A 23,667-nucleotide genomic window follows, 5' to 3' on the forward strand; every position below is an offset into this window, starting at 1 on the left:
ATACACTGACCGCAGACTTTACATGGCGCACACGGAGTTCCTCGCTGAAAGCTCCCTGTTTGTAACCGTTTCGTGTCTTTCCGATCCAGTTCCGGTATGTGACCGTTAGCAGCAGTCGAGGGGGGGAACTATCTTGAGTTTCGGTGTCACCGCTCCGCTGCTGTTTGTCAGCACACTGTACTGTACCGGAGATGCCAAGATGGCTGCAAGCAACTATTTCGGCTTCACACATGGTGCCGGTCCGCAGTACAGGTAATTCATGTGACGTGGGTTGGTGTCAGCGAGCGCGTTGAGCCGCAGGTGTCAGCTGCCGAGGTGTATCGGCGGAGACACGGTCACCCGTGGGGTTTCGCTGCGTGGCAGCGCAGGGATACACGGCTAGCTTGACCCGCTTGGTTCGGTTAGCTAACATTAGCTGGCCGAGATCGCAGGCCAGCGCTTGCAGCTTGACATTAGGTGAACCACAGCGCTATACAGCTGCACCAGTTGGTTCGATGCTTCAACACTTTCTGTGCTGTAACATAATTAAACGGGGTCAGTAGAAAGAAGTGTTTTAGCCGGGTAACGAAACCGAGCTGGCTGCAGCTGTGACGGGTTAGATTTTGGCCGGCGTTTAGGATTAAAGAGGGCCAACTCTGATCTGACACCACTGACGGTCTTGTATCCCCAAACGTCATTCTCTGACTTCTCTGACATGCAGCCATACAGAGCAAAGAGGCCCTCGGAAAAGCAGCAGCAGCATTTGCATAATTTGGCTAAGTTTGCCTGCTTAATTTAGCCTTTGAATTTGACAGGTAATCAATTAGTGATGTGATGGAGCCATCATCCTGCGGTTAGTGAACTGTGAAGGTTTTCATGCCTTGTCTGTTGTGCTGCATTAAGCCAACAAACCTGACAAACCGGACTGCTTTCCTCTGCGGCCTCTTTGTGCCTTTTATACCTGTATTAAAATTCACCCCTGTCATTCTCTGCCACCAGCACTGATAAAATATGCAGTATTTAACCTTATGCTGCACACCACATCTGTGCTGATAAACTGGTTATAGGCAGGAGTTACCAGTTCACTATGCTCTTCATCACGTCAGGGCAGTGATCCAAACATCTACAGCACACTCACAGGCCGAGAGGAGTCTCCGAATATTTTGACCTGGATTTAGGGCAGCAGTGTCGTGCCCGACTAAAGACACCGAGTTGGGTTCCCAATCATTTTTGGGGAAATCTGTGGGAGCACATGGTGTGATGTTCTTTAAAGTTTTCTCTAAATTTCTGGCAGAAGTCGGTTGATTCAGACCATTTGACGTGCAGACATTTTTTAAAGTTTCACTAAATAAACTGAGCTTGCAGCAGTTTTCTTTTGGCTGTGTTGAAACCTGTTTGAAGGGCTGTCAGGAATTCCTCTGTCAAGAAACACACAGAGCTTTTGTTTTGTACTTTTAATTAAAATCGTGCTATAGATTTACACGTGTGCTCTTTTGTGACCTTACGAGCTGGACCAAATCCTGCTCTTCACAGATTTTAATCTGGCCCACCCGTTACTTTAGCTGCTTCATAATTTAGGTCGTAGCTGTGTGTCGTGAACCTTGCACCCATGCGAGACTAAATAGACAGGCGTGCTTCCACAGCTTGTGCAATCTAACAAGCTGACTAACAGCTGAATCTTTGCAGAGCCCACGGCGTGACCCTCCACACATTTGTGCTTGTGTGTGGTTTCAGTGCCAGCCCCGAAACAAACAAATGAAAGGCTGGGACTTTCTTACTTCCCAAGTCCTGGGAAGTTTTTTACACTTCTTTGTGCGTTCCCTCACAGTCATTCCGGTAGTTTCTGCAATCTCCCTCCAGGAGTTTGTTGACATCCCTATGTCCCTATGTCGAGTCCCTATGTTGCGACTATGATTACTATTCCTTATACTAAGGTGTTAATTGATATTCTCTCACTGATAAATAAAACAAACTGCAGTGAAACGTAGCTGGAGATGCACAGGAGAAATTGGCCATTGTTTGCACAGCATGTAGCTACATTTCCAGGGAAGTGCAGGTCGGGTTTGAGTGGAGCTTTGACTGCAGCGAAAGCAAAGTTTCCACTGACGTGGGAGATGGACTGTTTGCACAGAGAGTGCTGTGTATCTGTTTGCTGTATTTTCAAAGAATATAATTCACATGGCTGGTTTGAAGTTTGAACCCCAAACAAACAAAGATAAGGCGTGACAGACGGATGCGTGCAGCTGCAGCGCTGTGAGTCTTTTCCTAAACTAGTCGCATCGTTTGGAGCAGGAAAGGCTGGCTGTACTTTAGTGTACATCCAGTTTCTGTACTGCACAGTTAATCCGCCTCATGAATGTTTTTGCGTTATATGAAACCTTCTCCACAGGCTGCATAAGACTTGCAGACAAATCTGCAGAACAACATTAAAAATTCATTACTTTGCCTGGATTTATTTATAACATAAAAATATCAGTGAACTGTATAAATATGTCACTGTTGCTCAGGTCCTCTGTGTGACCATTAGTGACAATGAATGTGACACCTCTGCCTTTAAGGCATCATTTAATTTAAGCCCACTAATGTTCTCGTCCAGACTGACACTGAAGGCTGTCAGCTGGAGTCACTGATGTCATTGCCTATAATTACTGTGCCTTCAAAAACATGCAAACATGCTGAGCAGCCATGCATGTATTTTAAAGTGATTGGTAATGATACAGATTCAAGATTCTTTATTTGCCACATTCATAGTTATAGGAGTACAACATGCAGTGAAGTGGATCCTGACGCGCTCCTCGACTGTGCAAAAGGAGAGAAGGACATTATATACATTTAGTGAATATATACAGGAGGACATTATGTGCAGTAAGTAAATGAATTATGTACATTAAATGAATTAAATAAATAATTTTAAAAAATCTGGAAATTTACATTTGAAAATCTGAAAAATGTACATTGTGCAAGTGGGTGTTAAAGTGTCTAGAAGAGTCAGGCTGGGGTGTGTTAGAGGAGTAAGTGCTGTCTCAGTCACTTATGGATGCTGAGGGGGGGTGGGGGGCATGTTCTGGTTTAGGACCTGGATGGCTTGAGGATAGAAGCTCCTCCGGATGGCGCAGAACCTTCTGCCTGTTGCCGGGATGGGACGGGTCCTTCAATAGCTGAGCTGCTGTAGTTCAGCATCTCCTGGTGTAGGTGTCCTGAAGGGAGGGGAGAGCAGTCCTGCAGCAGTGTGCCGTACGGGTCACTCTCTGAAGAGCTTTTTGGTTCCCAAACCAGGATGCGATGCTCTGTGTGAGGATGCTCTCCACAGCACTTGCATAGAAAGTCCTGAGGATCACTGGAGAGATCCTGAACTTCCTCAGTTGTCGGAGGTGGTACAGGCACTGCCGAGCCTTTTTGGACTGGACCTGATGAGATAAGAGCTAAGAATCAATATCCATCCATCTTCATCCGCTTTATCCGAGGCCGAGTGGCGGGGGCAGCAGCCTAAGCAAAGAGGCCCAGACCTCCCTCTCCCCAGCCACCTCCTCCAGCTTATCCAGGGGAACACCAAGGCGTTCCCAGGCCAGCCGAGAGATATAATCTCTCCAGCGTGTCCTGGGTCTGCCCCGAGTCCTCCTCCCGGTGGGACATGCCCGAAAACCAACCCCAGGAGGCACCCAGGAGGCATCCTTGTCAGATGCCTGAACCACCTCAGCTGGCTCCTTTCGATGTGGAGCAGCAGCAGCTCTACTCTGAGCCCCTCCCGGATGGCCGAACTTCTCACCCTATCTCTAAGGGAGAGGCCAGCCACCCTTCGGAGGAAGCTCATTTCTGCCGCTTGTATCCGCGATCTCGTTCTTTCGGTCACTACCCACAGCTCGTGGCCATAGGTGAGGGTAGGGACGTAGATCGACCGGTAAATTGAGAGCTTCGCTTTTACACTCAGCTCCCTCTTCACCACGACTTAATATCCATATGATGTCATAATACTAGAATCTGACCAATATTGGATTTTTAGTTACTAATATTTGATTTAAAAAGCTAAAATTGTCTTTTTTTTCTTTCTTTTTTTGAGGTGCACAGTAATAAACAGATTTTCATTAACAAGCACTTGTTTACTGTCTCTGTCGCTTCTCAGTCAGCTTCTTGTTTGTGGCCTCTCCAGATTCAGCAGAACAGCTGCACAGTGCCCTCTGGTGGACCAGCTGTGCAATGTCAGCACTCATAACAAGGTTGAAGGGTGTTTCCCCGGCTCCTCTTTTCTCATTTTCTAAAACACGATGCAGACATTGCAGCTCGGTCTACAGGGATGCATCACAATATCCGTGTTACTGCAAGAGAAACAATGAGCTAAAAAGGCAAAATGAATAAATAAATCATGAGTTACATATTTATTCACCGCACTGTGGTTTCAGTGAGGGTGTGTATCATTATTCTTTGCTTTTCGTCAGGTGGCTTTTGAGTCTGTTAGCGCTCGGATTAGTTTGTTCACTGTAATCATCAATGAGAAGTATTCTGTAGTTACTTCTTAACTGTGTTTGATTATCATCTTTATTTCTGCTGTAATAAACGTTTCGGTTTAAATTCATCTCAGCGTTGTTGGTGCTGCACAGCGTGCTGACTCCAAAAACAAAAATGCAGTTTAGCATTTAAGCGGTGCCAAACGCAGTGAGGTGCATGCTTAAGCATACATGTAAAGGCATGTATGTAAAGTAAACTGAGTAAAATTATCACCACTGTGGTCGTGACCGTGCTTTTTGCATATTATTAATGAGTCCTGCTGTTTCTTGGCTGCAGTTTAAATAACTAAGATAAGTGATAGCGGTTTCCTTTTTGCACCGGATGTTGATGTTAGTGACTCACCTCTGTGGTCTGTGCTTCAGCTAACAAGGATATTTTGGACTGAATACTTGGTTTGTCACGTTCCTGTGGTAAATACCTGACAGCGTGGGTGTGACAAGATATGTCAGAATGTTTTGAGTCATTTAAATGTCGCGTCTTCCTTTCTTCCCTCTCCCGTCCTGCAGTACCCAGCCTCCACCAGCTTACTCCCATCCCTCCACAGCGAGTTACAGCGTCCAGCAGGCTCCGGCTGTGGCTCACGCTGTGACCGCCTCATACTCTCCAGCTCCGGTCCAGGCCGCCCGGCCTGTGGTCTCGGCCCCTTACCCGGCCTACCAAAGCCACCAGGCGCCCCCGGACTACACCTACAGACAGCCCGATCCCCCGCAGCCAACCACTACCCCACAGACGTACCAGGTATACTCAGACACGGTCAGTTTCTTTGCGCTTCTCTTATGATTTCTGCTCTTCTGTTTCATTTTGCATGCCGGATTTTTGCAAAGCAGGTTTTGTTTTGAGGAATTTTAGAATTCAGATGATTTAACCTGAGAGAGAATCTGTGCACGATTAAATTGTCTGCATTGCTCAAGTTTTAATATGTGTGGGTTGGATGCTCTCTTGTGAACACCAGCAGGACAACTACAATTACGGGCGTCCTGCTGCAGTGACTACCTATGACAATAAACAGTACTACCAGACGAGTATAGCAACGGCTCAAAGGACGCCTACAGAGAGTTACTACCAGACTGGTGAGTCTTTTTCATTCCCAGTGTCCAAACAGTGTAAAATGAGTTGATTTCTGCTTCTTATGGACAATAATATTAGGTTGGTGCATGTAAACCAGCTGATTTCATTTTAAACCATCTTTGCCTTCCCTGCAGGGAACCTGTGATTATTTTTCTTTGCTATGATTTCTCACTTTTTCAACTCTATTCATCGTCTGGGAGAACTTTTCATGACACATAGCCTGTTACGTTCTCCACGATTAAAAAGGTTCAGCGTGGAAGTTTAACCTCATTTGGTTTCAGTGAATAAAGAAACAAAGATCTGTGAATAAAAGAAAAGACTGACTGGTACAGGAAGTTGACCAGTGTGGTCATTTTTTTTAATATAGCATGTTGTGTCCAAGAAACACGAGTCAGGCTGTGATCTAACGTAGCTCTTGATGCCCTTGTTACAGTTTTCCTTTTAAATAAGACGTCGATATCAGTCACAGTTTCTCAGTTTGGAAGAATAAAGTCCAGCAGCTGAGCGAGTTCTGCTTCTTCTTTGGTTCGATTTTCGGTGCAGCGGCTCGATTGGGAGCAGCGTCCTGTGACTCATCAGTGATACTTTAGTCTAGAAATGTCACGAGCCTTTAGACTTTTGATGACTGCTGGATGCTGCTGTGGTGGTGCAGCTGTTATTGATCGTATGAACAGCATCTTCGGATCCCTACAAGCTGTTTTTCCTTCTATAAATGTCCTTCAAAACCAGATAGCAGCTTTCGATGGCTCACATACATCCCCTGAGCTCCTTCGAGTTGCCGATAACCTCGGCAGCTTTATTGTCTTTATTTTGTTCCTTGTCCCTGGAAATCATTGAAGTAGAAATGTATTGATTGACTCTTTGTGAGCGTGGCACAGAGATGAAACGCCGGATGTGATGCAGAACAATGCCTTATGCCCGATAAGTGCCTAAAACGTCTGCACTGTTCTCTGTGTGCACGTCTCTGCCACTCATTTGTTAGTGAAATGAAGATCCTGCCTGCTCTGCCAGAAACTCTCTTGAACACGAACTCTATGACTCATATCCTTCAGCTCTCTCTGTCCTTCCTCTCCACCTGTGCTGCTGCTCCTCTGTTTTCCTTCACCCCTCAATTCTGTCGCATTTTTCTGTATCAGTAGGAGTGAAGAGTGCTTACAGTCCAGCCACCTCCACTGTGTACAACCAGCCGCCTCCCCCCCAGAGGCAGGTGACAGCACTGAAACCCCTCGCCCCCTCCAGCTCTGTGTCTACCAGCTACAACATCTACCCAGTGTCCACGAGCGTCCAGCAGCCTCTAACGCCAGTTTCGTCGTACACGCTCGGCTCCTCGTTCAGCTCCAGCGTCGCAGCCACCTCCTACTCAGGTGACGTCAACATCGGTTTATAGACGCGCTTTAAAGCTGCTAACATTTCAGCCAACTTGTTGTTATGTCTTTTTATGTGTTTTTGTTACAGGTAGAACTGAACAACGATAAGCTATCGGCTAAAGCTAGAAAACCTGTTTAATTAGCTGCACGTTTAACTGTGACTGCACACAGGCTCGTGCTAATTCGTGCTGAGTTACATACAATCTGATATTACTCATCAAAGCTGAAGCTCAGACATGTTGGATGTGGAAAACAAGAAGCGAGGTAGAAGCTAATGTAGCTGACAGGGAAACACGGTAAATGTTACACAGATTATTCAAATGAAAGCAAACTCAGACTAAATGATTTTACAGTGAATAAATTTTTGCCTTTCATTGGTGGATGATGTGTTACATCACTGACATCTGTAAAGCTGAAGCTCAGATGTGAAAGCAGAGTGGATGAAACTGAATGCAGCTTATTTCCTGAATGACTGCTGACTGTTTGACCCATATCCTGCTTGCTTTCGTGTCCCTCTCTCTGCTCTCTCACCCCTCAGGCATTAGCTACTCTGGTTATGATTCAGTCGGCTACACCTCGGCATCCACCCCCACCTATTATCAGCCGCCCCAGCAGACTCTGTCCCAGCCGCAGCCGCAGCCGTCACAGCAACCTCAGCAGCCGCAGCAGCCGCAGCAGCCGCAGGCCCCCGTTCAGCCGCCACCCAAGCAGCTGACCAGCTCGTCCTGGAGTAACTCGGGCAGCAACATGGTGACCGCTCCGACTGGAAACGCCTACAAAAAGCCCACGTTTCACCAGAGCAAGCTGCAGAAGCCCAAAGGACCTCCCAAGCAGCCGCAGCTTCATTACTGTGACATTTGCAAGATCAGCTGTGCAGGCCCTCAGGTAGGCCATCAGAAATGAGGAAAACATGTTTAATTTTGTGTTTCTGAAGCTTCCCTGATGTGTTTTCAGTATTTTCGACACGTTATCTGCGGCGGCCGCACGGCTCTATTAGATGAGTTATTGCTGCTGTTGTCGTGACTATTTTGCTGCCTTCTTATAAAGGACCTTGAAGCTAGTAACAGATGTCCTCCTGCTACTCTGGAAGTCTGCAGTGAGCTGGAGCGCCAGTAGGGCCAGTAGAGAATATGTTCCTGTCCCAGTGTTCAAGCTTACGGAGGCTGCTGAGCAGTGAAGTTGTGTAGTAGTAACACAGCGCCAAATAGGAGCACCTTATTACCGTATTTCCTGGACTACAAAGCGCACCCGAATATTAGCCGCACAAGCTAAAATCAGGGGAAAATCCTGTTTTGTACATACATTAGCCGCACCTGACTAAAAGCTGCAGGTGTTTCAATGTTGACTTATCATATGTAAGAGAATATGCACAAAGCGAATCAGGAAAGAGATGGCTGTTTGGAGACACACCCCTTTTATTAATATTTTGAAAAACAAGTTACGGGTACATATTTGCATAACTTTTTAGGTATATGTACAAGTAGCGGTAATTACAAGTACGAAACATGTACTGTGCTTCATAAATGAGTAACAAATGTAGTACATAACAATAACCTACAGCACACCAGAAAAATAGATTCGGACTACCTTTTAGGCTCAGGTGCAGTGACACGGCTTTAACAAGAAGAAAAGTCAGTCATTCACCATCTTTCTCTTCTTCCTGCGCACTGAAACCACCAAAGTCCTCTCCTCCAGTGTCAGAAACGAACAGGCTCAGGATGGCTTCGTCATCCACTCTCAGCTTCTCTCCTTCGTTGTCACTTTCAAAACCAAAGAAATCCTCGTTGTCAGTGTCAGAGTCGAACACCCTCTGAAGGGCCGTGGCGGTGTCCTCCTCTCCATCATGCAGCAGTCCAGCCCTTCGAAACCCGTTGGTGATCGTGGATGTTTTCACACTTTTCCACGCTGTCAGAATCCACCGGTGGAGTTGGGCATAACTTGCTTTTCGCAAGTTTATTGCCGCTCGTCATCCAGGCCTCCCGCTGAACGCGTAGCGCTACTTTGAAGTTTGTTTTTCGCGCTACTTCGTACGGCACTACGTTGCCTGGCGGATGGACATGTGACCAACATACCACTCTTGAACCCCGATCCTTCCGCCAGGCAACGTAGTGCCGTACAACAGCGGAACAAACAAAACAAATCGTCTTACGATATGACAAAAATCACGGACAATCCATAGAAAAGCCGCACCTGACTAAAAGCTTCAAGGCTTGTGCAAAAAGTAGCGGCTTATAGCCCGACAATTACGGTAATTCTAATTTATATAATGCCTTGTATTAAATCACTAAAATACAAGCAAAAAAAGACGTTAGAATATTAGCGTTTGCTTCAAAGGTGTATATCAATGAAAGCGTCCACGACTGTTTTAGATGCTTCGTGTTGTTGACTGGCTTCATCTTTATTTACTGCATTAGACGTACCGGGAGCATCTGGAGGGCCAGAAGCACAAGAAAAAGGAAGCAGCCCTAAAGTCTGGAGGGCAGACGGGGCCCAGCAACGGCCCCAGAGGGGTCCAGACGCAGTTACGCTGTGAGTTATGTGACGTCTCCTGCACAGGAGTGGATGCTTATGCTGCTCATATCCGTGGGTCCAAACATCAGAAGGTACGCATCCCTGTGGGGCTTTTCTCCCCATCTTTCTGTCTGTCCATATTTGCTGTTATTAAAGGAATAAAATAAGCAGCTGACATGCTTTCAGTAGTGATCGTGACTGTGGCGTACACATGTGATGTTCCACTTGACCTGCCAAGTCCTGGAACAAAACCTCCCAGAGGGATTTGGGGTGGGATTAAGTATCAGCAGCCTTAAATGGGTCTGTCTCCTTGTGTCTCTCTTTGTCGACCTCGGAAAGGTGGTGAAACTTCACACCAAGCTGGGGAAACCTATACCTTCCACTGAGCCAGTGTTAGTGAATTCTACTCCAGTTGTCACAACCACGACAGCCGGGAAGCCTTCAGTCCCCTCCTCCTCCTCCTCCTTGTCCTCCTCCACTTCTGCATCGACCACTGCAACTCCTGCTGCAGCTCCCAAACTGGTGGCTGCAAACAGCACGGCTAAAACAGCAACACCAGTCAAGAAGCCCCCGCCTTCCAGAATAACTGTCATTTGTAAGTTTGTTCAGCTGTTATAAAATGTTGGATCTTTAATATTCAGTGTTCACTAATTCAGATGAACAGTGCACACTTACCTTAAGAATGATAATAATAACAACAACCATAATAAAAATAATTCAAAGGAAAAACATTTGCTTTAGCAGGTTTGTCTGGTTTAAATCTATATTTATGTTTTGGGTGATTTCACAGATGATCTAAGTAGCGCCTCTTCATCGACAGCATATCTGATCCATCTTTATTACTTTAACACCCCAGCACAGGACCAACGAGCTCTACAGGAAATACGTTAAGACCGACAGAATAAAACAAAACAGTAAAAAATAAAACTAGTCAACGAGCTAACCGTGCTAACGCGTTGACGCCGTGCAGCCCCACGCATGGGGCGATCCGCGCTAACTCGCTAACGGAGATTTGCCGCTTTAATGCAGTTATGGTGTTAACGTCATTTTAACGAGATTAACGCTGACGGCATTAAATAAAACACATAATACATAAAAATTAAAACAGCGCTTTATTTACAAATAAGATAAAATCAACTAAAATAAAACTAGAACTAAAAACCAACATCGCACCAGGAGCCAGAGGTCAGGGTGGTCTCCTCTCTGCAGGCAGATCGTACCAGCGTAAACAAAATAAACTGAAATGCAATTTCACACTGAACACGTTTGCAGTGCAGCTGCAACTGTAGTGTTTAGTTTCTATAAATCAGTAAAATGAAGTGCAGTCTATTCATGCAGCTGTGGGGACTATTTGTTTTAAGCAACTTGACTTAGACGGCGCACAGCGCTGCGCACATGACAAAGGCACGCTATGCAAACAATACGATGACTAGAACCTGTAAAAATAAACGATGAGAATAAAAACGATAAGATGAGGAAGATTTAACAGCTCTTTAACGGTTTGCAGAGAAATGTCACCTGCAAGGACAGAAAAGGATAATTCTGTGTTCTCTTTGTGGTTGCGTTAAATTAGTTCACATTGAACGATGTTTAGTGTTTATTAGTCAGTCGTGTATCTCTCCATAGCCGTTTCATTTAACGCTTGCTTCTTGGATATCCTTTCTTAGTAATTCCTGTAGTTGTGAAACTGTTGTTAAACTTGGGGATCAAACTGGAAGTAGAAGAGCTGCGTCTTCCATTAAACTAGCCTCGAGTATGCCTTCAGCGACCTCCTGAAAGTGTTAACATTTGCCCTGCTTCACAGCCAATAAGCCAGCCAGCACTGCCGCTGCAGCTGCAGCAACAGCAGCGGCGCCGGTGGTGGTGGCTGCAGCCAAGGTCGAGGAGCCTGCGCAGCCGTCAGTCCAGAAGATGGAACCGCAGAGCGAGGATGAGGATGGAGACAGAGCTGGAGGCCAGGGAGACATCCAGCCAGTGGGACACGACTATGTAGAAGAGGTAGGCGGCAAAAGGGTTTGATGGCAGTCCAGTGACGGACGGCAGCTGTGAAATGCTGAGGTTATATTTACCAGCTTTATCCTGCCGGCAGTTTCCAGTCATCATGGGACACAGCAGCATTCGGGTTAACCAAGAGATCTCTAATATTAGTGAAGGTGATTGTTGTAGCAGTTATCAGGACTGACATGGAGCCTAATTGTGACAACATTACACGTCATTTCCCGTTGTTATGAGCTGCATTTATAAAGGTTTCATTACTGTTTCAAACTCATGCCAGTTCTCTTCGTTTTCAGGTTCGTAATGATGATGGAAAAGTGATTCGATTCCACTGTAAACTGTGCGAGTGCAGCTTCAATGACCCCAACGCGAAAGACATGCACCTGAAGGGAAGAAGGCACAGGCTGCAATACAAGGTAGAAATGAAGAGCATTGCTGAGCCAAAGCTGCATATTCTGGAATAGAGTTCGACAATCCTCACTGAAACCATGTGTCTGTTGTGAAGTAATAGCACACGCTTAAATGACAGTTTAGCTGTGATTCCCAACCAGCTCCGCTGAGATATGCCAGGGAATTTTCTTTATGGATGTTTTTGAGCACCAAATATGATGTGATGGATTCCGACTGAGCGAGACTGTAATCTAATCTTGTCAGCCACAAAGTAGCATACCCTGCTGTCTCTGCTATTATAACGGACCGTCGTTTACAAAGTGGACATGGGGTGGTGCTAAAGAGAGAGCGCTGAGGTATGAAATCAAATGAGGATCATTTTCAAATGTATTTGTATGAAATCTGGTTCTAAGCGGAGTCGTTCCATCTCAGCTGTCCAGAACCAAACGGAGGTTTAAGTCCGTTATGGAAACTTGAAATGGAAAGAAAAACGCTGTCGGGTAATCTGTGAAGAGACAGAGTAGAAGAGCACATGTTCATCACATGTTTTCTGTCCCTCTGTAGAAGAAAGTGAACCCGGAGCTTCCTGTGGAGATCAAACCCAGTAACCGGGCCAGGAAGCTGCAGGAGAGCAAGCTGAAGAAGCAGAAGCAGAAGGCGGTGCTGAAGCGGCAGAGAGATGACGAGCAGCGCTGGCACATGGAGATGAGGTCAGAGTCAGACGTTAGCCTGGGGGGGGCACGCGTACAGGTAAAACCAAAGAGGATGTGCCAAATTTGAGTAGCTGACTGGCAGATTTGCATGAATGCGTGGAAAAATGTAATTTTTTCATCTTATTTTTACACTCGTATTAAGTTTCTGATATCACTGACCCCCAGAGAAACGTTACAGTGAAATCAGACTTTTTCAGATTTCATCGTTTCACCCGATTAAAAAGTTCCCTGTTCACATTCTCAGGTTCACTTCAGCTGAATCTTAGGCGATGCTCTAGATTTTGGTGCAGGACTTTTTATAAGTCTGATGTATTATTAATGGCAGACAGAGCGTGCGCCTCTGTCCGCTGGAAAAAATTATTCTTGACGAATGGCATTCGAATCCTTTCCTCCTCCTGCAGGCGATATGAGGAGGACTTGTACTGGAGGAGAGTGGAGGAGGAGCAGATGTACTGGGGGGAGCAGAGACGCAGGATGGCACCTCCACCTCTGATGAGCCGCCCCGGGATGCCAGTGCCCCCTCTACTGGTGAGCATTGAAACAGCATCTTTCTTGTTCATCTGTTACCTGGAAAAACAACAACAACAAGAAAAACAAGATCTGATTCCACTTCCTCCTCCCGTCTCGCTTCAGTCTTGTGTGCGTCGTCCTGACTCGCTCGACGACCGCCACATCATGGCCAAGCACTCCACTATTTACCCAGTGGAAGAGGAGCTGCAGGCTGTTCAGAGGATCGTCTCCCACTCGGAGAGAGCCCTGAAACTGGTGTCAGACTCTCTGCTGGAGAAGGAAGCACTGACTGATGATGGTGCTGCTGAAGGAGGAGATGAAAAAGGGTAAAAACCTGGCAGATAATTCCCATTTATCCAGCATGTGATTTTTATTGATTTATTTTACGTGCTGCGCGTTTCTAATAGTTCCCAAAGCAGAAGAACAGAAACAAATCAAAGCCTGTGTCTGTGTGTCTGCCTGGCAGGACCGAGAGCCCGGCCCGGCTGCTGAAAGGCGTGATGAGGGTGGGAATCCTGGCCAAAGGCTTGCTGCTTCGCGGAGACAGAAATGTGGAGCTCATCCTGCTGACTGCAAAGAAACCCACCATCTCATTACTGAAGAGCATCGCCAAGCAGCTGCCAAAGGAGCTGGCGGTAAGCAAATCTCACAAAAGACACGCTTTAGGCAACGGTTTCATCTTTCTGTGATGCGTGGGACTTTGATCCTGAGTTATTTTGACAGTTACTGTATGTGGGATTAAAAAGCAGAACAGAAATATTTCGATATGCAGTCGAGTTATCAGGCGCTGTGGATATTTTATTGTTTGTCATCACTGACTTATGACTTTAGTCATAAGGCCTGGACCCTGAGGTTTCACGGTTGTGCAAGAAAAAGACAGAAAACCGGAAGTTTTCACTTGTAATAGTTTTTGTTATACAAGAGGAAACGAGGTTTTAGCAACTCGAATACCAATCCCACTGCAGCTCATCAGGTACAGAGCAGGTGACTGTATGCACGTGTCCCCCAGAGCCAGAAAAAAGAGCAGTTTGTTATCCACACGTACAGTCGTGATAAGAGGAAAGTACACCCGGGCCGCGGTTATACTTGTCAGGACGTAATAAAAATCCTTGTGTCCTTAGAGGGATGAGCAACAAAGCGTGTCGTAGTGCATTGCGTGTTCGTCTGTTTAACAAAAATGAAATGAAAATGCAGAAGCAGAGTGTGGAAACATGTAGGACACCCTATGATTCAATCATTTCTGTATGACTGTCAGTCCTTTACGTCATTGTAGAGGCATTTTGGTTCACTCGTCTTTCCAACATCGCTTCACCTCATTGAGGTTTGTGCACAGCTCTCTTAAGGCTAACGTCTGTGCACCTTCTCTTGTCGGTCATTCTGCTCTTTGGGTCACTGTCCTGTTGCACGACTCCAATATTTGGGCAAGCTTTGGCGGTCAGGCAGACGGCGCCAATCCAACACAGCCGACCGAGGTGCGGTCCAGTTAAAAGACTGTAATAAAATACAAAAAGACATCTTAACCAAGAAGGAAAGTAACAGTACCGTAAACAATATTAACACCCACACTCTCAGTTTGGGGACAGCAAGGAGGGACAGGACAGCTGATCTGAGAAACCTTTGTGGGGACGTATATCTGCCCTCATGGTTTCCTGGGTGCTGTGGCTGCGAAACAAGCCCAAATCATCAGCTGCGTTTAACAGCTGGTTTGAGGGGCTTTCGCTGATACGTTTGGTTTTCATCAAACACGGTGCTGTGCATTGAGGTCAAACGCCTCTGAGATAATTCGTTCCAAGTCATGTGGTTTCCTCAGACGCAGCGTTGCAAAAAGATTTTAGAGATAAGAGTCTCCTGGCAACCTGCACTCAGTCTTCTTATAATTATACTGACACAGACTTTAACATTTCACAAGCTGACTCAAGCCCGTAGAGTCTTGACGTATGAATGTATTCGAGCTCCTGGGAGGACTGTGATGACGCGTATGAATGCTTCATACTTGGCTAATTATTGTGAAAGCAGCGAGGGTGGAGTAAGATTTCCACGCACAGCTTCTGCATTTGGATAAATGTTTTGTTAAATAAATACTGACACTGAGTAATATGTGATGTCATTCTGAGATCGTGTTTAAATTAAGACCTAATGACCAGATTAAGTCCTGATAAGTGAAGCTGTATAAGCTAAAGAAAGTGTGCTTTTATTTTTAACGTGACTGCACGAAATTAAAAACGTCTTTGCAGCGAGAATTTAACGAATGTCGCGTTAAAGAGTAAAGCTTTCAATTCGTTCAATTTCAGAGACACAACTTTGTGGGGATACTGTGTGATTTGTGGCTTTGGGGGAGGTCCTTTCATGTTCACGGCCGAGCTGCCAGAGGCCGAGCGGGAAGACCAGTGTGCATTTTTAAATTGTTGCTGCTTTCAGAGTAACGTTCGCAAGACAGAGGAAACGAGGTTGCGATGTGTTGTAATTATTCACCATTTCTTCCTCCTGCTGTAGCTGCCACGAGTGTTTGACTGCAGGTGCTTTTCACTGATCTTTAGACTTACTGCCTGGTTATGACACCTGAACCCTACAGAGTGAGATGGGACTTTTCTTCCTTAGCAGCCCCTTTCTTTTAATAAGCATTATGGCTACAAAGTTACTGTCGATGAACAGCTTTTGCGCTAAATAAGGGAACTAAATTGTCTTGAAGGGGACAAAAAAGAAAGAAAGAAGTCGAGTTAAAATATTTCAGTCCGTCCCTGTATTACTGCCAAACAAGGCTATTCATTGTCCCTACGCCACTTCTCCTCTGTAGTGAGTAATCCCAAGTGTCCTTTTAACCGGCAGACTTTTTCTGAAGATCAGTATGAGGTGCAGGCTCACCCCGAGGAGGCGAACATCGTGATATTTTCAAGCAAGGAGCCCAAAATGCAGGTGACCATATCTCTCACCTCGCCGCTGATGAGGGAGGACCCTGCTGCTGAGAAGGACAAGCAGGCAGGAGGAAAAGCGGCTGAGAAAGGTTAGAGAAGCCAAAGCTTTCAGTACCAGACGACCAAATGTTGGCTATGTGTGTAATACACTTATATATAGAGACCCCGCCCCCTCCCTTTCCACCCAATAGCAGCCTGAATTTTTAGGCTTAAAAATTACACAAGAATTCATGTGGGACTTTTAGCTAAGCCCACAGTCGAGATTTCTCCTTTTTTCTGTCTTTTCTCAGCCCCTGAAATAAGAATTAAATCACGCATTCATTTGTCCCACGCCTTTCATTTCCCCATTTTTTTATTTTTTATTTTTGCAGCTGCAATAGTCCCCAACTTCTTTATTTCTTTTCCACAACATGGGAACCAAAAGCCGGGCTCTCCGACCTTTCTGTGCCACTGAGCTGTGTGTTTATCCTGTGAACACATGCTCAGATAAAACCTTCAGGGAGCTGTCCAGATAATGCCCAAGGATGGAAACGGTTCAAATAAACGTTTACAAAAAGCCTCACGTATACACACCGGTGCAGTTCTGCTTCTCTCGCCGTCTTTGCGACGATACCACTGAGGGGATTTTGAGGTCCAGCGACTTCCCGTTCCCTCGCGTCTCATCCTTGCATCATCGTGTGGCATTATCGATGATACGGTGCTGGAGTGTCCTTTCGCCGCCTCACAATGATCGAGGAATTTTAAGCTGACATTAGCGAAGCGTTGCATTTATTTCCCCCCACAAAACAACAAAGTTGTCTAAGATCATTGTGTTGCAAACACTCCTCCACCCGCTCCAGTAAATGTCAGCATTGCAATGTGTTTTTTCACATTTGGAAAACATGTTAGAGATGTTTTCTGTGGCCGCTGTCTTTTGTTTTTTTGTTTGGGTTTGTTGATCAGTGCATCCGATTCTGTATCAGCAGACCTGGGCAAGCCGAAGGCTCGTCTGAAGCCACACTGGAGTACACATACCACTGAGAAGTTCACCCACTTTTATGAAGCTTCTCAGAGGAGGATCGCCCTCCTGTTCACTGACACTGACTCTGAGAGCTGTGATAAATGTGGGTCTGTCTTTCGAGGTGGTATGCGAGTGTAGACTTCAAAATAAAAGTTGCTTGCTTTATGTTCTGCATTTGCCCTGTGAGAAAGCTAATCTCCTTTGTTGTTGCTACAGTTCTAGTGAACATGGAAGTGTGGAAAGCCCCAGTATTACTTCATTACAGCCATCAGTAACCTCATCTGGAGTGCTCTGGAGAAGACCACCATGTGTCATTTTTAGATGGCTAGTCTTAAAAATGTCCTCAAAATTTCTCCACCTTTTTTGTCCTTTTTCTTTCTTCACGATCTAAATCCACCACAGACACAGGCTCCGTCACTCCACAACTAATTACGTTCATCTTCTTGTTTTTGTTGTTGTTGTTGTTTGCTTATTGACGTTGATATTGTCCTAAAATATGAAGTGAAGTGACAGTCCTTACTTTTGTCCCTATGGCTGCTTGATTACTTAGCTATAAAGACAATTAGGACAGATTAAAGGAAACCAAGCAGTGCGGAACCAAAGTTGAGACATTTGTTACAGAATGATAAACTTTCCAAACTAAAGTTTGAGTTAAAAAGTTCAAAAAGATATAATCAGACACTTTTTTTTAGTAACTTTTTGTTAGTCATCCAACGTCAAAGGCAAACAGGGGAAATCCAGCAGTCACAGCTCCGAGTCCATCATGGAAAACTTCTAAAAGTCTGGTGATCACTGGTGGGAGTGTGCTGCACTTTGACTGGATTTTGCTGTTTTTCACTTTGTGCCAGTTTCTCTCACTTCCTCAGTTTGGAAGATTGTTAATACTTATTAATATTACTGAATAATAAGACCGCTGTCTGATCAGGACTCGAAGAAAGACACAGATTTGTGTTTAAATATTTTCTTTTTCTTGTAATTGTAGCGAGACAGAATTACACTCACTGGCCACTTCATTAGGTACACCTTTTCTGCTGCTCAACGATACAAATATCTAATTAGCCAATCATATTTAGAAACTCAAGAACGGGGAAGACAGGTGACTTAAGTGACTTTTGAACAGGAAATGGTTTTACTGGTTTGGGCATTTCACAAAGTGTTGATCTGCTGGGATTCAGCAGTTCTCTGGGTTCTCAGAGAAATGGCCAGACTGCCTCGAGCTAACAGGAAGCCAACGCTAAATTTAAAAAAACAAACGAAAACCAAAACACGGTGTGCAGAAGAGCACCTCTCAGTGCACATTACGCCCCCACCCCATTAGGCTGGTGGTGTAATGGGGTAGGGGATATTTTGTGGGCGCGCTTTGATTGCTGCTTTCAGCAGAACATGACAGCGAGTGCATGGTACTCAAATAACCTCCATAACCATCAGATTGCAGTAGAAGTAGGGCACCTTGAGGATGTGGTGCAAAGGGAGCCACCTCGTAAATGTGCACCTGATAATCTGCAGCAACTGTAGCAATGTTTCCAGCACATTAGTCAATCTATGCTATGAAGAGTCGCGGCTGAGCAAAAGGGGTCCAGCGCAGTACTGCTGAGGTATACCTAATAAAGTGGCATGAGTGTATGTGCAGGGGGAGGAAAACCAGCTTCGGTGGGCTTTGTAGCATACAGGTTTTTTTAATTCTCCATGCCTCAAAGTCCACCAGAGTTTCACCAAAGACAGCAGCACTCGGACTGTGAGCGTACACAAGTCGGCATTAAACTGAGCGGGAATTAGTCGTCATGTAAAAAGCATCCTTTGGATTTCCTCCTGGTTTACACGTGCCTGTATTCTTATTCGATGCCTCCCTTCTCATTCATCTTTCCCCCTCATTCATTTTCTCATCCATCAACTTCAAACCAGAGAATTTAAGGACTGATGGAAATGTTTCTCCTTGTGAGGTACTCTCACTCTTACATCTCTGATCAGTGACTGTACGTCAAGAGATACAACACCTACACTTAGGTAGTGCAGTCAGTATGTGGGCTTTGCGCTGGTTTGGCTGTAAGTCATGAAGTCAGTACGTTATCTCCTACAGATGTGGCTGAGAAGGATCCTCCTGATCTCCTGAATAAGAAGAAATGCCTGGAATATCTAGCTGCTCTGCGCCATGCCAAATGGTTTCAGGTATGTGTGTGTGTACGTTCAGTTTCCCTTTAACTGTTCTGATAAGCTGTGCAGTTAAATGAAAGACACTTAAAGCAGCTTTTAGTGATTATGGCCGTGGTGAGTGTTTGAAATTAAGGCAGTTGGACTTATTTTTTGATTCGCGAAGAGATTTTCACGTGTCATCCGAGCGGCTCCCGAGCGGTCCCCTCTGAGAGTCGTTGATCCACAGTTAATCATGTGAGTCGTCACATGATGAGCCGGTGCATGAAACAAAATCTGGGTCATTTCCGGTTGCGGCGGTCAAGGTGTGTGAGACGTTTCCCCACGCTGTTTGTAAGCTGCTGAGGTCACATGAGCGGAGCTACGAGCCGGGATTGAATCGCCTGTTTTTGTTTTCAAGCACGCGAGGCTGCCACCCAGGCTTTTCCAATGACATGCCGTTATCTCTGAGCTATGTTCATAAAGGTGCTGGTGAAACAGATTGTGAGATTTTGTTTCACCGGTGGTTTCTGGTAAGAGGAAGATGCTGCCAGCCCACTGGCTGCTCTCTCTGTGGTTTGTGCTGCTGTTTCGTTACTTCTCAGGTGCTTCACATCGCTCTGTGTTGTTCCTCTGCAGTGATAAGTGTTCTAGTTTCTGTTTCATCACAGGAGTAATTCTGTTTAACCAGATAACTTTACCATGATGAGACATTTTCTTGGTTTGACAGACTGTATCTTTGGGCAAAAGTCCCATCCTTCCTTTATCACAGCAGCTGTAGTTGCAGAAAGAAAAGAAAAACAAATGCAGGGTGCAGCGTCTGAGCACGCTCGGTGTCTGCGACAGATGAACAGGTACACTTGGTCCAGTATAAGAAGGGAAGGTGATTCTCTACAAACGGCTGCAAGAGGCTGTTGTTGCGATTCAGAGCTTTACCGAGATAACTGAACTGTAATGGAAGCATTCAGACGTACAATGCTCAGAAATTGCAGAAAACCCATAAGCCACACCTCAGACTCTGCAGGCCTCACTCAGCATGTGAGATGTTAACGTTCATGACCGTACAGTTAGAAAAAGTGTGGTACGGCTTGTTTCGAGAACATTTCTTCTCTGCAGAGAGAACACGAGCTTAGCTTTGCAGCGTTGCAGACCAGCGAACATCGAGATACGTTGCACCAAAAATTCCCACGCAGCAGACTTATAAAGTCATACAGAAAGCCACCACTTCTATTTATTGAAGCTAAATATGTTTCTACAATCTACTGAGTCATTGCTTTTAGTTTTTTTTGTTAAATAAGTGATGACTGTGCAATATGTCGCGTTGTTGTCCATCTCAGGTTGCATGTAAATAATTTAGAAGCTGATATTTTTATTATATCCTCAGACATCCTTTTGAACATGACTGCATAGGCTTTTTTGTCTGCTTTGTTTCTGGAGGCTCGTGCCAACGGTCTGCAGTCCTGTGTGATCATCATTCGGGTGTTGAGAGATTTATGTCAGCGGGTTCCCACCTGGGGGAAGATCCCCTGCTGGGTAAGTGGCTTCGTTTATCCTGTTTTTGCTTAGTGATGAGGTTTTCTCTCTTTCATTTGTCTTGTTGTTTGTCTGCTTGGTCGATCTACGAAGGAACATTATGCAAAGCATGCTGAGCATTCATAACTCGGTCAGACTCGATTGGACTGTGTGGGAGGCGATAGTTTCAAATGTCCTAAGCTGGTGTTTAATGGACAGGCAGTACGACAGTATACACGTGACATGTAATGTCTTCTTCCATTTGACTGTTTCTTCTTCCAGGCGATGGAGCTGCTGGTGGAGAAGGTTATCAGCAGTGCCACAGGCCCACTTAGTCCAGGGGAGGCAATGCGCAGAGTCCTGGAGTGCATCTCCACCGGCATCCTGCTGCCAGGTCACACACACACACACGCGCTAAGGAAAGCAGTCGATGAATGCCACGTGCAGAACTTAGTCGCATTTGCTTCCCTTTGAGCTGCTACAAAATAGCGATTAACTCTCTTTCTCCTCCCTTCACTCAGATGGACCAGGTCTGATGGACCCCTGTGAGAAGGAGCCAACAGATGCTTTGGAAAGCATGGAACTTCAAGCGAGAGAGGACGTCACTGCCAGTGCACAGGTACCCACACACAGCTGTACACCTGAGACCATCATAGGCACTAACAAGTAGGGATGGGAATTTAGCGAACCCGATTCCAATATTGATTCAGTCCCTTCTCGTTGTCTTATCGCTCCGCTTTGAGAGTCACCGTTGCTAAGCAACATATCAAAAAGACGTTGCGTTCATCATTCATGCAGATTAACACAAATCCCTGTCCTAATGAGGACACACGTGTGACCTTTGTCTTAGCATTTAGGTGGGAAAACGCAAAGCAAAAATAAGAACCAGCACAAAGACGCTTTAATGCGATCGCCATGGCGATTCTACTTTAGCAACACCAACAGGTAGAAGCTGAGCTGCAGCCCGGGGTCGGCGTTCGCTCAGCTTTTACTCTGGGTTCTTGGCTAGCTTAGCGTTAGCATGCCGTCTGTGCAGATGCTTGCAAAGAGCCAACGTTGTGTGTGTTAGCAGTACGATGCAGTTGTTTCTGTCCTGGGTTCAGTTTGCCATTGTGCTGTCGTCCCTTTGTGCAGTAAAAATAAAAGTAATGTCCATATTTTTCTCCTCTGATGCGTCTGAAATCGACTGATTGTAGCACAACTGGAACCAGTGAGCAGGATTCACAGGCAGGCAGGCTAATAAGTCCAAGGAAGTAGAGTACTGGATTCCCATTCCTGCTCAGACTTCTCATGTTCAACCCCACTGCCATAAAGAACATTCAGGAAGTTGTTCATAACATCCTCTGTAAAACTAATAACTTCTCGTTCTGTGACAGGTGAACACACCTGTGTTTCTCTATTATACCTTCATGCTTTCTTATTGTGCATATTATATATTAATGCAATTTGCACGACTCTCACACAGTATCAGTCTCACTTTTTAAACGTAATTTTTACTCAATTTTCTGTTTTATCACTGTTAATTATGTATAAGCATCTCTCATAGTATGAGGCTCTTAGTAAGCACTTTAACTTTGTCTATCTATCGATTGTATCCTCTCTGTTCCCAGCATGCTCTGCGGCTGCTTGCTTTCCGTCAGATCCACAAGGTCCTGGGCATGGAGTCCCTGCCAGCATCCAAGGCCAGCGCACGTAACCGCAAGCGTCGACGGGATGTCAGCGAGACGGGCGAAGGCGAGGGGGAAGGCAAAAAAGACAAGAAGGAAGAGGCGGCGAGTGCTTGACCTCTGCCTCCGGAGCAGAGGCATTTACTAGTTTAGAGACTGGTAGAATGTCACAACATTAAACGTTCTTTCTTTTCTCGAAAAACAATCTTAACACGCAGCTATACACGTGCAAATATAACTTTGACTCTACATGTTACACATCTACCCTTAAACTGTGGGGGATGAAGCTTCGGAAGGAGGGAAGGGACTGACGATTGGTTGCAATTCCTTCTGATTTCAGTGTGCGGAGTGAATAAAGGGAGTAAACTCCTTTTTTTACACGCAGTATACGAACCACCACTAATTTGTGTGCCGTTGTGTTGTTTGCTATGATGTTAAAGCCTCCAGTGCAGTTTAAACATCAGCACCTTAAACTTTATTTGCAGCTTTTCTCCGTGAAGAAAAAGCTGGACGCTGCTGCTCTTCGGGCGAGTTCAGTTTTATCATCCCGACTCTTGAATTAACACTGGTGCAGAATATTTGCTGCTGAAACTGGTTTCTAAGATTGTGAAAAGTGGGCAGGAAGCTTTGAAACTGTGAGGGAGGTCAGATAAGAGTGAGCGAGCACAGTACATGAAGTGATCTTTACTTTGCTTAAGGGTAACACACAAAAAAAATCCCCGTTTCCAAATAAGTCTAAAATAACCGGCCCACCAAAGGTGGCTTTCTCTGGTGATAGTTAATCTGCCTCTGAAGGGAGAAATCTTCCTTGGTGCAGTTCAGTAGCATGCTGAGGGACTGAAGCACTGTATGCAGCCATAATTGTATAATTTAAATAATATTACCTAGTAATCTTTTTTCTTCCAGAGTATGGTTAGAAGAAGAGAGAAAATGAGACTGAATACTTACTGAAATGACTAAATCGTTATAGTCCTTTTGACTTTCTTCCTTGTGCCTGCCTCATGTTATGTATTACTGATTAAGAGGAACAATTATGGGTTTTGTCTGGTTTGAATCTTGATGAGCGGTAGGTCACAGAGACAAAGGAGCCGACGTTTTACGCACCTCTGGCTCAGAGTTGATGCGCATTTTTAGTTTTATCTTCATTTACCAACAGCATCACAGTATGCTACTTGCTTATTTTATTTCCGAGGGATGCTGCGGTCTGTTTTTTGTATTGTTGAAACGGGAAGCGTGAACCTCTCTGTCCTATTATTTGAATGTCTTTGTAGTGTTGCCTAAAGTTGAGGGGAGATACTAAAAATAAAGAGGAAAAAAACACTCTTCGGGCTTTTTCTGTCTTGTGATGTAATAAAAAGCGTCGCTGTGTCTCAAACTGCGCTTTCCTAAATATTGAGGAAGTGGTTCACGCGG

At 45.3% G+C, this 23,667-nt stretch overlaps 1 protein-coding gene across 7 annotated transcripts; it reads left to right on the forward strand.

The window, feature by feature from the left end:
* Window positions 1-89: 89 nt before the first annotated feature.
* zfr2 (zinc finger RNA binding protein 2) lies at window positions 90-23,575 on the forward strand. Of its 7 annotated transcripts, none has more exons than XM_085266506.1 (19): window positions 90-252; window positions 4,989-5,235; window positions 5,435-5,552; window positions 6,687-6,914; window positions 7,456-7,802; window positions 9,332-9,520; window positions 9,768-10,023; window positions 11,233-11,426; window positions 11,720-11,839; window positions 12,378-12,523; window positions 12,928-13,054; window positions 13,160-13,362; window positions 13,503-13,671; window positions 15,863-16,037; window positions 19,026-19,114; window positions 20,513-20,608; window positions 20,870-20,981; window positions 21,109-21,206; window positions 22,198-23,575. In XM_085266506.1, the coding sequence occupies exons 1-19, from the start codon at window positions 200-202 to the stop codon at window positions 22,369-22,371; spliced, it is 3,141 nt and encodes a 1,046-aa protein (XP_085122632.1). In that variant the 5' UTR covers window positions 90-199; the 3' UTR covers window positions 22,372-23,575. The 7 variants fall into 7 exon arrangements, with proteins under 7 accessions (XP_085122632.1, XP_085122633.1, XP_085122634.1 ...); XM_085266507.1 differs by having other exon boundaries at window positions 6,690-6,914; XM_085266508.1 differs by having other exon boundaries at window positions 5,438-5,552.
* Window positions 23,576-23,667: the final 92 nt, after the last annotated feature.

The sequence above is a fragment of the Mchenga conophoros genome, linkage group LG23 (genome assembly GCF_057382185.1).
Source record: "Mchenga conophoros isolate Kocher_MC1m ecotype Shallow Benthic linkage group LG23, M_conophoros_male_GT1.1, whole genome shotgun sequence".
Taxonomy (NCBI): domain Eukaryota; kingdom Metazoa; phylum Chordata; class Actinopteri; order Cichliformes; family Cichlidae; genus Mchenga; species Mchenga conophoros.

Coding starts and splice junctions, on each gene's coding strand:
- zfr2 (XM_085266506.1), top strand. CDS start 200: ATGGCTGCAAGCAACTATTTCGGCTTCACACATGGTGCCGGTCCGCAG. Junction 16,038..19,025: donor AGGAAAAGCGGCTGAGAAAG/GTTAGAGAAGCC, acceptor TATCTCCTACAG/ATGTGGCTGAGAAGGATCCT. Junction 20,982..21,108: donor CACCGGCATCCTGCTGCCAG/GTCACACACACA, acceptor CCCTTCACTCAG/ATGGACCAGGTCTGATGGAC.